At 44.0% G+C, this 16417-nt stretch overlaps 1 protein-coding gene across 5 annotated transcripts in view; it reads right to left on the minus strand.

Annotated features, from left to right (window-relative positions):
• Nucleotides 1-16417, minus strand: part of STK36 (serine/threonine kinase 36) — a 139880-nt gene that overhangs the window by 83251 nt on the left and 40212 nt on the right. For all 5 annotated transcript variants that reach the window (XM_063430943.1, XM_063430944.1, XM_063430946.1 and 2 more), the window contains exon 6: nt 15921-16170. In XM_063430943.1, coding sequence (XP_063287013.1) covers nt 15921-16170 — 250 coding nt within the window. The remainder of the gene's footprint in view (nt 1-15920; nt 16171-16417) is intronic.

The following is a 16417-nucleotide window of genomic DNA, read 5'->3' on the forward strand; positions in this document are numbered from 1 at the left end:
TCAAAAGCACAGACTGCAATACAGCAATTAACAAGTCCAGCTCACATTACGGTCCGTGGCTTACTAATGTCCCTAGGGGCCAAATGATGCGTCTAAGACGCAATTGTACAGATATATCAACATTTGAGGAACAAAATCAGATAATTAAAAAAAGATACTATGAAAAGGGTTATGACCTAAATAAAATGAATCAGGATGAGGAACAAATAAAAAGTTTGGAAAGACCATCTTTATTGAGAAACCGAGATGTTTTTCAAGAAAAGAAAACTAACAACAGATTTGAATATGCTTTCATCACCAGATTTAATCCTCAGGTCAAAAAAATGGAAACAATTCTAAAAAGACATTGGCACATACTAAAGAAGGACGACATATTAGGAAAAGTGATTCCAGAAAAACCAATGGTGATATACAAAAAGGCAGAAAATCTAAAAAACCATTTGGCACCTAGTTTATTGCGCACAAAAAAAGTCAACACCCGTTTATTTGATTTAAAAGGTTTTTTTAGTTGTGGGAAATGCTCCACTTGTAAATTCCAAAAAAGATCCACACATGATTTTACTGGTACGTATACTAATAAAAAGTATGATATAAAAAAATTTATTCAATGTTCCACCACGTTTGTCATTTACCTTTTACAATGCGGTTGTGGTGCACAATATATAGGACGAACAACACGCAAACTACATACTAGACTGGCGGAACATTTTTATAATATCCGTACCAATAAAACGGAACATAGTGTTCCCAAACACTGCAACACTTGTCCGTCTTTTGCATGGGAGAATTTTTGGGCCTTTGGGATTGATAGAGCGGAAAAAAATTGGAGAGGAGGTAACAGATCGATACTACTAAACAAAAAGGAAGCACAGTGGATCTATAATTTGGGCACCCTTAAGCAAGGCCTAAATATGGATATAGATCTTACAGGATTAATTTAATTTTTTTCTACTTTCTTTCTGTCTTTCTCTCTTTTTTCTCCTTTTAGATACAAGATACTATTCTATTTATAATTATGTATTTTTGGTTTTTGGTTCTAATTCTTGTCTCTTAAGTTTCAGAGATGTCTTTTGGAGCAACAATTTTATTTTTATATTTATATTTATATTTTTTATTCTCCCAACTGGAGCATTAATAGCAACTAATAAATATTTGTATTGGAGTGCCCATATATATATACATATTGGATTTATAATAGATACATATGTTTTTTGGGAAAACAGTATTGTGATACATAGTTATTTGATATGGATGTCAAAAGGTGTCCCATGATTATTAGATACATTACAATTTTATTTTATTTTAGTTCATTTTATGTAATTCATTTTTACCCATTTATTTTTTGAGCTACCCATTTTCCAGTTAGATATTTTCCATACTAATAACAGCCGGATATCTTTTCATGATGGGACATTCTTATTGTAACTATGTAAATAGGTCTTTTCTTTTATGTTCCGTTTTTTCGCCTGTGCGTTCCAACATGGAACGCACGGAAGTGTTATATCGCTAAACCGGAACCGGAAGTGACGCCGGACGGAGGTAGTGCGTTCCAAACTGAAACGCACGCGACGGAGAATTTACACAGATGAAACACATTCCGGTATTCTGGCGGCATATTTAAACGGCGATCTAAGAACAGAGAAACAGAATCCCTGAGGAAGTCATCTAGACGAAACGCGTCGGATTACACTGTTTGGGGGACTCACTTTGTATGCTGTCATTACCACCTTGCGGAGTGGATTTTATGCGTTTTTATTTGGACCCTGTTGTAAGTGCATTGTATAATAAATTTTGTCATATTTTATTTACACCTGCACTATTATTTGGTCTCTTTTACCCTACAAGGAAAAATAGAAGATTTTATCTCATATATTCTGAAGATACTTTCTGACTGAGGATGATGGGCTTGATTATCACTACAATCTTGTGAGTTCCACATTATCATCCTGCGTGTCCTCTATGTTTATTATGTAATACACTATGTGCGATTTGTTTTTATAGATATCGCCTACTTCGTAACTGAAAGGTTGTATGCATATATATTTTTATATCTGCACCTTAGAAGTGTATCTCTGGTTTTGCATCCCTACTTCTTCATTTGTTATATTATTGTTTTTTGGTGTTGTAAGAGGGCACACTTTTTAGTAGGTTTGCTGTCTTTGTTTGTTTTTTAGTGGTTGGGGTATCTCTATTGCCTTAATAATGTTATCCAACTTGAGGCAGGCACATACTGCTCTTTCCTTTTCTTGTGCATAGCCCCTTTTTTCCCCATCAGGTGACGCGTTTTATGCACAAGTCTACACCTGAGTGTATCATCAGTCATCACCCTCTTCATATTTAAATAAACGATAAATGGGAACTGAAGCATTAAAGGACACGATTCACATATAGGACATCATCTAACAGTATTTGTAAGGCCCAAAAAGTATCAGTCTTTTAATCTCATGCATTTACAATGAGATACAAACAGATAGATTTTCTAAAGCTCTCAAGAACATGGGTAATAAAATATGTGACTTTCTTAATAACGGTGTCTTCTATTACGACTATGAATTCTTTATTATCGGTTTAACTTCATGGAACTTCTATTACCATGATGCTGATTCAGATACCGTGAATCTTTCATCTCAACAGTTGGGTCAAGAAGTTTTGTTTGTTTATTTATTACAGCCCCATTGTACCATGTTTCGGAGTCTGCATTATTGTTTGTGTTCATGCACAAGATAATTTTGGCCTTCCATTTAAGAACTAGAGCAGCCTGACCAAGTGGGCTGTCCCAGGCTGCGAGGCATGGGCTATACCATTACATGACTTATCCTTCTCGGTCACACAAACTCCGGTGGAATACCGACCACCTTGTAATCAATGTAGAGAAGGTTTTTACCAGGGTGGCCAGCTGCCTTCTACAAGCCACCTTACAATATTTAGGATTCGGCCACCAGTGACATTTCTAGATTCAAAACTATTTTTTCCCACTTCATGCACTAGAATTCTGCTCCCTAACTTATTACAAGATAAACCACTTTACAGCTCCATTTCAAAGTTTCAGGTTAATTACAGTATACGTGAAATATTAACTACCGTATATACTTCAATATAAGCCGACCCGAATATAAGCCGAGGCCCCTAATTTTACCCCAAAAAACTGGGAAAACGTATTGACTCGAGTATAAGACTAGGGTGGGAAATGCAGCAGCTACTGGTAAATTTCTAAAGAAAATTAATTAAATCCTAAAAAAATTATATTAATTGAATATTTATTTGCAGTGTGTGTATATAATGAATGCAGTGTGTGTGTGTATGAATGCAGTGTGTGCGTATGAGTGCAGTGTGTGCATGAATGCAGTGCAGTGTGTGTATGAGTGCAGTGCGTGTGTGTATGAGTGCAGTGTGTGTGTGTATGAGTGCAGTGAGTGTGTATGAGTGCAGTGAGTGTGTGAGTGCAGTGTGTGTGTATGAGTGCAGTGTGTTTATATGAATGAAGTGTGAGTGTGTGTGATGCAGTGTGTGTTTGTGTATGTGTTGGTGGGGGGTGGGCATTTTGTTATTTTATTAATTATTATTTTAATCATTTTATTTTTGTTCTATTATTATTTCATTAATTATTATTTAAATTTAAAGTATTTAGCAACAGTATCATCTTAGAACACACGGAGTGACCCATTGATTTTACAGCCTCAGTCTGTTCACTGCTCTAGCAAGCGTTGTTAGTTAGACACAGTACTAGCTATCTAGTCCTATGAGGATTTTAGTCCTACTATAAAATCTTAGTCACCAGAGTAATCCTTCTGCTTTTCCTTTTGTATGTTGTTAATTATAGGGGTTACCCCCATTTAGGAGGATTTTTCTTATTGGCTACCTCCTTTCTACTTTCTTCCTTCTCTCTCTCATTTTTCTGTCTTTTTCACTGACACATTTCAAAGGTTCCTCTATTCTTACATTGGCAGTTCAGTGGGGGAAGAGAGGGGCTGGCAGGGAGCACTTACCTCTCCTGCAGCTCCTGTCAGCTCCCTTCTCCTCCGCGCCGGTCCGTGCAGCTCCCTCTGCCAGCTCACACTGTAAGTCTCGCGAGAGCCGCACTATGACCCCGCGGCTCTCGCGAGACTTACACTGGGAGCTGACAGAGGTGCTGAACGGACCGGCGCAGAGGAGAAGGGAGCTGACAGGAGAGGTAAATGCTTCCTGCCAGCCCCTATTATGGCAATACAAATTGCCATAATACAGACAGTGACTCGAGTATAAGCCGAGTTGGGGGTTTTCAGCGCAAAAAGTGTGCTGAAAAACTCGGCTTATACTCGAGTATATACTGTATCAACCTTTATTATTCCCAAGCAGATCTATTACACCGATCCTTCCTTTTTATGCAGACTTTTACCCCAATTCTTTATTGGGTATATAAATATACACTTACCTTAACCTTTCTTAATCTCTAAACATAAGACTTGAAAAAGTGCATCAAGATTCCCATTTGTTACAAACCTCGGTCCTTCACACTTTCTAACTTTGGCCTCAATTTAAAATAGTTGGATAAGCTTTTAATATGATTTAATAATTTTGAATATACTTTTAAAATGATTTAATTTGGGGGGCGTGTCCTGGACTGAAATGCAAGTGGTCACATGAACTAGTGGCTCCGCACCACAGAGGCCCAAAGAGAGTCAAACCGAGCAATACGGATAGACCACAGACCACTCGTCCAATATATCGCAGTCCAAAACGGCACACGGAGAAGCAGGAAAAAGGCAATTTTTTTGCCCCACGAGCCAGTCACGGCAGGTCTGGAGCCCTACACAAGGCGTCCCAAGATGGCGCCGAAGAAGACCTGATAGCCCTCAGCAATCCCCAGCACCGGACCTCCTGCTAACACAAGGATTAAAGCAACAAATGCTGGATGAGATGTCCGACAAACTCTTGCAAACCCTGCAGACCTCAATAGGCGCCCTGAAAAAGAGCTCCATGATCTGGGCACAAGCATCTCAACAGTAGTACGCACTACATGAATAGCAAGACTGGTAATTTGCATATTCGGATAGATTTGCATATCGCTAATTCTGCATGCAGGAGAGACATTTTGTGTTAATTATGGTCTTTCCCACCCATTTATAAATATGTAATTATGTTATAATAAGTCACTGTATGTTGCCTGCTATGTTTTGACTGTTTGTAATTTTATTGAGTTTTCACAGCAATGTTAATGTAATGACCATATGGGCTAGTCCCAAGTAAAATAAAGTTTTAGACAGTTCTACTTCACCCTCAATTTGGAGTGTCGTCTCTTATTGGGGGAACCTGCTACAAGGGATTGCTATGCTCTGCATACTCTCTTGCTATATTCACTGCTAAGCTCTTGTAAGAGCTTGTTCCTGTTTTTGCTCTCTGAAGGAGTCTACGGTGGTTATGGTGTCTGCTGGAGTGCTGGAAACCCTCAGGAAGCGCTAGGAGCATCCTTCAACGGAGGTACCCAGTCGGGGTGCCAGGTAAATCGTTACACAGGGTTTCCCACACTAGCTGCCAGGGGGCCTTCTTCCCAGGAGCCTTTGTACAGGCGCAGGAAAAAGGGGCAGTCAGTTTGTCTCCCAGGCACAGAAAAGCCTGACTGCGGAAAAAGAACTGGTCTCTTAGCCCCCGCGGGCACAGACAAGCTATCCAACCTAAACAGTGCCCCAGAAGCATCCCCACCAACCTCAGGAAACCTCACAGCGGTGCATTCCTCGACCAGATCCCTGTGTGAAACCCGGCAAAGGAAGCGTCTCCTTTCGGGGTACGAAAGCTCCCCCCTGGACGGCGTCAGTCTATACGAAATGGCGGCCACCCAGGGGAGCACTCATTAATTGTTTCCCTTACGGTTTGACACCTATGTTGCGAGGTATGAATGTTGTAACCTAACATTCTAAATGAGGTATCTGGAACAGGGAGCGGGCACAATAAACAAAAGGATGGGGAAACACAAAATATCAAGGAAAAGGCAATTCACGTTCAGGCAGTGGTTCTGCCACAATATACCAGGTTTCAGCTAATCTGACAGTACAATAAGATCAATATTGACTGGCGGTGAGCAATACTTGTAAATGTGCCGGGAGTATTCCCTAGTTTTACTTAAAAAAAAAAAAAGGAAAAAAATAAATAAACAAACACAACAAATCCCAAAATAGTACTTAAAACTTCGTAACGTTTTGCTCACAGTTATAGACATATGTACCAAATACTCCTATCCACCAACAGCCTTAAATGTCAGAGTTAACTGGGTATATTGTTTGCACTAGCCATTGGGGCAACACCCTGGCATAGCATTTTCCCTTAGCTTCTATGGAGGACATACTACACATCTTTAAAGGACCACTATAGTGCCAGGAAAACAAACTAGTTTTCCTGGCACAATAGGGTCTTTAGGTACCCCCCACCCTCAGGGCACCACTCCCGCTGGGCTCAAGGGCCCACTTGCCTTTCTTCAGCGCCAAGCTCCCTCAGTGCTGGGGAACTCTCCTCCTTCCGACATCAGCAATGAATGCGCATGCACGGCAAGAGCTGCGCGCATTCAAACCGCCCATAGGAAAGCATTACTCAATGCTTTCCTATGGACGTCAGCGCCTTCTCACTGATTTTCACAGTGAGAAGCTCAGAAGCGCCTCTAGCGGCTGTCATTGAGACAGCCACTAGAGGCTGGATTAACCCTAGTGTAAACACAGCAGTTTCTCTTGCAATTAAGGAAAGAAATTGTAGATGACTCTTTACAGGAAGTGTTTAGGAGGCTGTGCAAGTCACATGCAGGGAGGTGTGACTAAGGTTCATAACGTGATTTAACTCCTAAATGGCAGAGAATTGAGCAGAGAGACTGCAGGGATATGATCTATACACCAAAACGGTTTCATTCAGCTAAAGTTGTTTTGGTGACTGTAGTGTCCCTTTAACCAAAAGATACAATGGACAGACCTTCGAGGCCTACCAGGTCAAAAAGCCAAAGGCTTCAACCCCCATAGCACTGAAGGGCAGTGCCAAGCCAAGATATTGGCATTTATTTTTTGCTGTTTTATGTTTGTTAACTGTCTATTTTCATTCTTTACTTGCTTTCGTAAATACGTTAAACTATGTTCCTCAGGGCCTAGTGAGTGCCCCCCCCCCCCCCCCCCCATCACACCTAGCCTTACACACACCCACCCCTCGCTGGTGAAAAAACATAACATATGTGGCTACTGCATTGACAGATCAAACCATCCACACACGCAACAATTCCTATGGGATTCTCTAGTCGGCTTGTTAGAGCTGGGACGAGCGGAGGCTCCCACATTTTATAGCTTTACATTATATTATCTTCACTTACTGTTACTCGACCCTCCATAAAAATATATACACACATAAAGTTCGAGGTTTAAATATACCGGCAAAGAGGCAACTCCTACGTGGGGAGCTCAAACAACTCAATGCAGACATGGTGTGTTTGAAAGAAACACACTTTAGAACAAATGACCACCCTCCTATTCTAACAGCTAACTATCCCATGCAACATCCCCTACCAAATCCAGAGGTACTTCAATCTTACGGAGCAAACATGTCACTTTCAATTTACAGCCACAAGATATTCATACACAAGGGAGATATGTAGTAATAGTGGGAACGACATCACACATACTATTGCAAATGTTTACACTCCGAATGCCAACCAAAGAAATTTACTCCATAAAACACTCCAAAAGATAGAATCCATAAAACAAGGCATTACAAAATTATGTGGGGATTTTAACCACACCCAACACCCAAAATTGGCCACCACTTTACAATATAACAAAGCCAGATTTCCTGGCATAGTCTGGCCAGTCGCGAAGAAAATGGAATACCAAGTCTATATTCCAAAGACGAGAATATGTACGGGTTGGAGGTTTAGATAGCTTCATACCGCAAAAAACAGACTAAAGGATCTTGACCCACTGGGACTTCCTGAACAGGAACGTGGGAAACAGAAATGGCTGAACGCAAGGCATTGAGTAAACTAAACGACCCAGAGAACAGATGTGGGACAAAAAAATCCGTTTCCAGACAGTTAGCCCATGATTTTCACGCGGAGATGTAGCTCTGTCAGATGCCAGGGGGCCACGAGTTTAATAATAGGTCCTTAGCCGACTGCGATAAGACAATGATGGTCCAGGAGCCTCTGAAAGCATCCAAGGCACTATATAGTTACAATGGGGAGCTCAATTATCCTTTTGTCATGGGCATATTGTGTGGATAACCCTGGGTGTAAGTTAATAAGGGCACGAATTTAATCACTCTGATATTAAAAATAAATATTTTTGGAAAATTTATATTTACATAAAAAAATACTGTATTAATTTATCTAAATATAAATTATTTCTTTTGATATCCTAGTGTTTAAAATGTTAAGTTTAAATGACCACTATAAGCACCCAGACCACTTCAGCTTAATGAAGTGGTCTGGGTGCCAGGTCCAGCTAGGTTTAACCCTTTTTGCTGTAAACATAGCAGTTTCAGAGAAACTGCTATGTTTACATTAGGGTTAATCCAGCCTCTAGTGGCTGTCTCATTGACAGTCGCTAGAGGCGCTTCCGGCCTTCCGCTCTTCTCACTGGGATTTTCACAGTGAGAAGACGCTGCCGTCCATAGGAAAGCATTGAGAATGCTTTCCTATGAGACTGGCTGAATGCGCGCGGCTCTTGCCGCGCATGCAGCCGGTGACGTCAGAAGAAGGAGAGTCCCAGCGCCTAGGGCGCTGGAAAAAAGGTAAGGGATTAACCACTTCCTCCCCCTTCAGCGCCACGGGAGTGGGACCCTGAGGGTGGGGGAGTGGGAGGGGGGGCACCCTCAGGGCACTATAGTGCCATGAAAACAAGTTTGCTTTCCTGGCACTATAGTGGTCCTTTAAAATTTGCGTCAGGGCAACCCTTCTTTACCTTATAAACATCTAAGACACAAGATCCAAGTGGTCTTGGAGGATGAGGGGTAAAGTTCCTTGAGGGGACCCAAAAGAAGTAGAGGGAGGACAGAAAGAAGATGGTAGTCCTGAGACAGCTCCAGCAAGTCTGGACAACATACTTGACTCAGCCAGAGAGTTGCGACGAGGAGGAATGATCCCCTATGAACACGGAGATGAAGAACCCTCGCTAACATTGAGAATGGAGCAACTCTTACTGCCCTTGGGTCGACCAAGTTTGGACAAAGGTGTCCACCATCTTGCACTCCAGATCTGGGAGCCAGCTAAAGTATCTTGGTAGCACTAGGAGCCTCACCATCGCATGTAGTTGACTGTTGGTCTGTGTGCCACCTGTAGCAGGTCTCAGAGCTTCCAATCTGTGAAAGACTGACATATCCAGTCTCCAATCGCTGCTGTTCCTCGAATAACGCGAAAAACAATCCACTGTGAGATTGGTTGCCCCAGAGAGGTATACCGCCCACAGGTTGATGTTGCAGAGCAGAGGCACAACTCGTAGATGTCCTTTGTCATCTCAGAGAGGGCTTCCGACCTGGCCCCGCTCAGGTGGTTTGTATATTGGACAGTAGACACACATATGCGAAGCAAGGCTGCGTAGGGCAAAGGAGCCAGCAATCAGTTCCAGGCAATTGATGTGTAATCCCAATTCCTCATCCAACCAGGGATCCCCCAGTCCCACAGACTAGCATCCGATTCCACAATGAAGAATTGCATGCCGTTCCAGGTCTGCATATGTAGTAGCCACTATCACAATTCCATCCTCACCTCCGGAGTGAGAGAGATTGTGTGATCGTAAGACCTGTCCGAACTGAGAAACCTCACCTTCAGACGTTGCATGGCCTGATAGTGAAGAGTTCTGGGAAAGATGGCCTGGATGGAGGAGGCAAGGAAACCCACAATGGGAGCGAGGAGACAGAGGAATGAATTCCTGACATAGAACCTTGCGAATCTCTTTCCGAATGGCCGCAACCTATGACACTTGCAGACGAAAAATGCAGTTGGCCAAATCTATCTTGAAACTGAGAAGCTGCATGACTTTTGAAGGAGCAAGAACCAATTTCTCCTTGCTCAGCTGAAACCTAAGGATTCCAGAAAGTGAATGGTAAACACTGTCTAAGATCTCAGCCGAGAAGCAGAATTAAACGCCCTTGCATCAATGAAGAGAGACAATGGGTTTCAGAAGCTCCGTGAAGCACCAAGGAGCAGAACAGAGACCGAATGCAAGACAAATGAATTGGCAGGCATGACCCCACTAGTGGAAACACCGACTCGTGTGTGACAGGACCCGACAGGTACACATCCTTCAGGTCAAGATGCATAATCCAGTCATTCGAGGAAAAGTTCCCGTAGAAGATGGATGCATTCTATCTTGAAGGGTCGACAGATGACAAATGCGTTGAGGTGGTGAGATTGATGATGGGTTGGCAATCTCCGTTCTTTTTCCGTACCAGAAAAATGTTGCTGAAGAAGCCACCGTTGTCAGGTGCTAACTGTACTGTGCCCTTGAAGAACAGCGTGGAGATCTCATCGATGAGGACCCTGTGAGCGTCGGAGACATATAGAGGAGGCGTAGGTCACACTTGAACATGCAGCAAATTAAATGACACAACATAGGTGTGCACCATCTGTAAAACCCAAGAGCCTGTGGAAATTGTGCACAATCCTCCTTCTCTAGCGGTTTCCTAATCCAAAAGTGCGCAAATCTGGCTAACAGATCCGTCCACTTCAGGGAGCTCAGATGACGGAATGATCAAAGAAGGGAACCTCCTAGGTGTCCAGGAAGATTACATCTTCAGCCTTGCTAAAGTGTGTAGGCATCACCTATGAGGGGGTAGATATCCCCCAAAGACTCTTTCACGTAACGTGACTTCTAGTGAATGTCCAGCCAACAATCCTCTTAGCCTTCTGACGCAGAACTTGTCCACCATGGTCAAGGATGCTGGGGAATAAGTGCTGTCCTCAATGAAGGAATGAAGAGTAGGAGGAGTAATCTCCTGCGGCTCCACAGGTTTAGACTTCTTGGTCTGGCTTTCCCTCTAAGCCTAGTGGGAGCTAGTCCAGCACCTTTCAAGTGACGTTTAGTTACCCTACGGAGTAACTGATGTTATCCATATCCAATAAAGAATTCCGACCTGACTGTTTAGGTGGGATCTGGGTGAGAATTTTGCGAACGCCTTCTAAACAGAGGCCGCTATGGATTTTAGAAATCCTGCGTGGGAGGTGGAACATCGCTCATGATGAGTGATCAACGTAGGCTTGTCTGGTCCTGTCTGGAGAAAGTCAGGTATCAATGAGAGCAAGACACGTGCAGTAACCAGCACACAGCAACTGGTCTCCAGGTACAACTGGGGCTCACCCAGTGAAGGAAACAAGTAGCTGCCGTAATAGGTTCCCACTGTGGGGTAGAGGGGTTCACTCTCAGCCAAATGACCGGTATGAGAGGTCAGTATAAGGGGGTAGCCCTTATGAGTATTTGAGACACTGGGGTCTCACCCTATAACTCATGTGAGAGGAGAAGGTGCTAACAATGAGCTCATCCTTGAACCTGTTGCCAACTCAGTAAGTCAGTTTATGAGATCAATGGGGGCTCACCCCTGTTGCACAGCAGAGGAATGCTGGGTGCGTAATAGGCAGTGAGACAGTCAGGTAAATCCACCTGTGGGCACTTAATCAGTAAGAGGGTCACCCCTAATCAACCAACAATAGTGGTGTGGGCACATAAAGGGGGGTCACCCCACAAGTAATCTGGTGGGTGGCAGTGGTAAATCATCCAGGACTATAGAAACAGCCTTGAGGCATACAGCGTTCCTAGTACCGGCCCCCATTTGATCGGTTTCACATATGATAGTGTATAGTATGGGTAGTTCCAGTGATCTGCACAGAACCATAGGATGTTACAATCATTCTGGTTGTTAATACAAGGTATCTATAAGATTAGCAAAGCGGAGAGACCTCAAACAGGCCCAGATTGTGTTAAAGGGAGACAGAGCAGGAGGCCTGAAAGGTCGCTGCTTAAAGGTAAATAAAAGGAGGGGCGTGGCCAACGCATGAAACTGAACGGTCGCCATTTCTTTGAGCTCCTTGCAGGCCCAACAAAATCTACCAAATATCCCCTACCCGACACGCCATCCAACTACAAAAATACGAAAACTGAACTCAGGGCTTCATCCCGCATCGACAGATGCCCTTTCAGTACACCCCGGGGAAAAACAGGCAGAAGCGCAGATCTGGGGCCTACCGCCATCAGACGCCTCAAGGCCTAAACTCCTTCCTCGACTCCCTCATTGGAGTACACAGCACAGACTCCCCGGAGCAGCTCTGGTCATCCCCGCTTCCAGACGACCCCACGATGAAACGACGGACTCAAAAACCTGACAGGGACATAGGAGTTATGCTCCAAAAACCCGCAGCTCCAAAGACACCAACAATGGAGGCCGCCTACACCACAGCGACTCCACTTCCGCAAACCGGGAGCGGAGACAGGGACACCGGGCAATCACCCCGCCCTGAGACATCCCTCAGCTTACAGCAAGAGGATAGCATGGCACCGACCACTAAAGGTGACCTTAAATTACTCCTCGCAGACCTCCACAAAATGATGGCTGCCGACCTTGCACGTGTACGCACGGAAATACAGGCGAACACAGATCGCATTCAGGCCATGGAGGGAAACATCCAGGATGTGCAAACAGAAATGTCCCGTCTCAAGACCCCAGTACAACAGCTCAACAACCACCACCAGGCACTGCAACAACGGCTGACAAACCTCGAAGACCAACTACGACGGAACAACATAAAAATAAGAGGCATTCCAGCGGCAGTGGGAGCTGAAGAACTCCCACACTATGTCAGGAGGCTACTGGCAGCTCTACTCCCATCAGCGGTAGCCAAGAAAATCACGCTGGATGGCATTTTCCGACTCACCAGCGTTACCAGGTCCTCCGCCCCTGAGCCGAGGGACGTAATCATCCGATGCGTCTCAACAAACGACAAAGGCCTTATCATGGCGGCAATACGAGGCAAAACCCCACTGCAGTTTGAAGACGCCTCACTAAACTTCTTTCAAGACCTAACAAGAGCAACACTGCAGTGGCGCAGACAAATGGGCCCCATCACCACTCACCTCCGGAACAAGGGAGTGCCGTACCGCTGGGGAACACAAGGCACCCTACTCGTCACCCAAAATGGAGCCACCCACGTAATCCAGGCACCCACGGAGGCGCAGGCACTCTACACAGCCCTAGGCATGGAAGCACCTGTCCACAGCACCCCGGGCGCCACCACGCAAGGAACATGGAACCCCGACACGGTGACCCCCTTTGTCCCGCGACAGTGGAGCAATTCCTCATCGGAGACCTGAATAGGGGACAACTCTGACCCAGCTCATGCACAAATAAAGGACTGAGCCATAGATGAACAGTCTATGTATAACAATTTCTTTCTTACTTTCAGTTACTAGTAATTTTACTCTGTTTTGCTTATTTTGTTATTTCTGGCTGATATAATTGTTTTATTGTTACCCTACCACGGTACTCACAAAAAGCACCCGACAACCCCTCCACCCCCCCCCCCCCACTCCAGGGTTATGGGGAAACGCACACATGACCACGCCTGCAACACTCAAACAGTCACTCTCCACCACATAAGTACAGGAAACCGAGGTACAGGTAGAGGAGGGTTGCACTCCTACCCACAAACCCGCATACACACTACCACCGAGATCTACCCCTAGGCCCCACCGCACACGGGTGCAACCCACCCCTTCCCTCCGGAGGCCACAAGACCGACCTCCCGAGTTTTTACACCTGCCAATAGACCCTCCGGAGAACAGAGGGCCCAGAGGGAAGAGAAAGGTAAAACAGGACGGGCTTACTCTAACGACATAAAAGGGACTTCCCCCACTCCAGGGCTGACAGCATACAGTCTCCGTCTACACGGACGTAGGAAGCAATCCCCAAACTCTCCCTTTCCCCGCAAGGTACCCACCTCCACAACCAATCACGCAAAACGGGACTAGACCCGACAAGGCCGAAAAGTCTTACCCGACACAACCCGAGGCACACCTCATAGCCCCTTTGAACACGGTATTTACCACACAGATCAAGCTTAGACCCCTCACTAGACAACGAACTTGGCACAAAGCCCACCCTACCTCACCTGACCTACCTTCGGAACTACTACAGCATGTGAGAACCCTGACAACCAACCCACTGCAAAAGTGAACTCTTATTAATATTCACACAAGTTAACCAAAAAAAAAAAAAAGAGTGCAATGCTACCACGCACCACAACAAGATAAGCAATATTGTATTGATGTAAATTTAATGCAATAATAATCCATGTCTTCTTCAACATGTCTGTTCATCCTTGCACTACAAAAATAAAGAATTTAAAAAAAAAAAAAAAAAGGGGTAATAAAAGACTAGAAAAAAGTCAGGAGGGGGCACAGATTAGGCAATAATCCAATACCATAACCAGCGTAATGTACGGTATACAGCTTAATATAGTATCTGTGCCCCCTCCTGTCTACACCCTGAGATGTTCCTTACACATAAGGCACTTAAGAGAGTAGAAGTGCTTTTTTATGTGCAGTGTCCCTTAAGTACTGAAAGGAGTCATTTCAAATGATTAGCAGGATGATGTCCCCTGGTTAACATTCACTTTTTCCGCACACATCTAACACATGCTGGAGGTGACAGTTCCAGTGTTGACATAGCACACATTTGGTGGATACAAGAACTCATTCAAATTTGAAGCAGATATTAGAATTAGTTCATTTAATTTACAAAAACGATACTTAGACAAAACAGAACAGTAATCATTTGAATATTGTATCTCTTTCAATATCACTACACAAATTGAAATCCTCAATTAAATATTTGCACACCACAGCAAACCTTTTGATTCCAGCATTTGAAAAATGCTCCCCGCTGTTAAAGACTAGTTCCTTAATGGGTTATTCCAACAGTTTTGTTTTCTTGTCTTACAAAGCCCTTTTAGACATTGCTAATAGGTCCCCCATTAAAGCATTTTAAAAAAATAATAAAGTTTAACTTAAAATATAACTGTAGCCCTATTAGATATATACACTCGCAACACTCACTGGAATGAATACTGGCTGCTGTTCTGGCATCAGGGGCATGTGTGACCTGATAAACATCAGCTACTGTCTTTAGCTATCTAAGACTCTTGACTAGGAGGTGAATATTTTACAGAGTATGTATCGCTGAAGTTACAATAGCCTTCTACAAATCGCCCCAGCCGGACAACACAACGTTACCTAATCTATCGCATTACACATAAAACTGTCAAAATCGAAAAGCATTTTTTTTACCTGTAATCAAAAGCTAGGAAAAGCTCCTGGCGCCAATCTCCCTCCTCTCTCTCTGAAGTCAGCAAGGGCCTTGTGCGGTCCAATCAAAGGCTTACCATAAAGCAGCCTGTGTTTGGACAGTTTTGCTTGCTTGCATGCTCTTAACTGGCGAAGGTGGGAGGGGGGGGAGACAAAAGGAATGATTTTTTTTTTTTTTTTTTTTTTAGAAAAAGGGGGGGGGGGGGAACCCTCGATTTAAGTAATCGATTGAGATCGGAGGGAATGCACAGAGGGAGGAGAGCGCACCACCCATTGGATGCATGCTGCAAGGCAAAAGATTGTTAGATCTGTTGCCAGTGTGCATTGCATGCAGGTAATAGTCATTGCACAGAACTTACATTTGGCTGACAGGAGAGTTCCAGACTGCCCATGTTACACGTGCCAGGGGTGTAGCAATCCCCTTGCACAAAAGCGCAATTATCTCTGAATGTACAGCATTTCAAACAGAATCACTGGACATCCAGAGTCCTACCACAATGATTACTTTAAATCACTGAGGTGGACAGGGTGAAGTAACCTTTTAAAAATAGAATATATTCAAGTATTAAGAAACAACAAACACTTATACCATATAATGGCTCATTGTTCTCACAAGACACACCTTACCTTAAGTTCAGAGGACAACCCCCGTGGCCAGCGCACAGCCTGCTGGGTAATGATACTGACCAGCTGGAAGATACTGTGCGTGTAGAATGGAGGTGTCCCAACGAGCAACTCATATACAATACATCCAAGAGCCCAGAGATCAGAACGATGATCATAGGGTCGCTCCAGGACCAGCTCCGGAGACATGTAGAGCGGGGTGCCTTTAATAGAACGCACCATGAGTGTGTCCAAACTTAGCTCGCGAGCAAACCTGAAAGTGAATGAGAATTCAGATTCAGGTTATTCATCTCATCTCTAGCCTGGCTGTGACTCCCCACCTGTGAGAATATTCACTTATCTCACCCCAACCTGAATGTAATTGCTAGTCGTGACAATGTAGGATGATTTGGGTCTGCACGGTTACTTTACATAGCAAACTGAAAATGGCAAGTACAAATCTTTGGAAATTAAAGGCAGACATTTTTACAACATAACAGTAGACTTCTTATTTTGCTTAA

This window comes from Pelobates fuscus, chromosome 8, assembly GCF_036172605.1.
Source record: "Pelobates fuscus isolate aPelFus1 chromosome 8, aPelFus1.pri, whole genome shotgun sequence".
In the NCBI taxonomy this organism is placed as follows: Eukaryota; Metazoa; Chordata; class Amphibia; order Anura; family Pelobatidae; genus Pelobates; species Pelobates fuscus.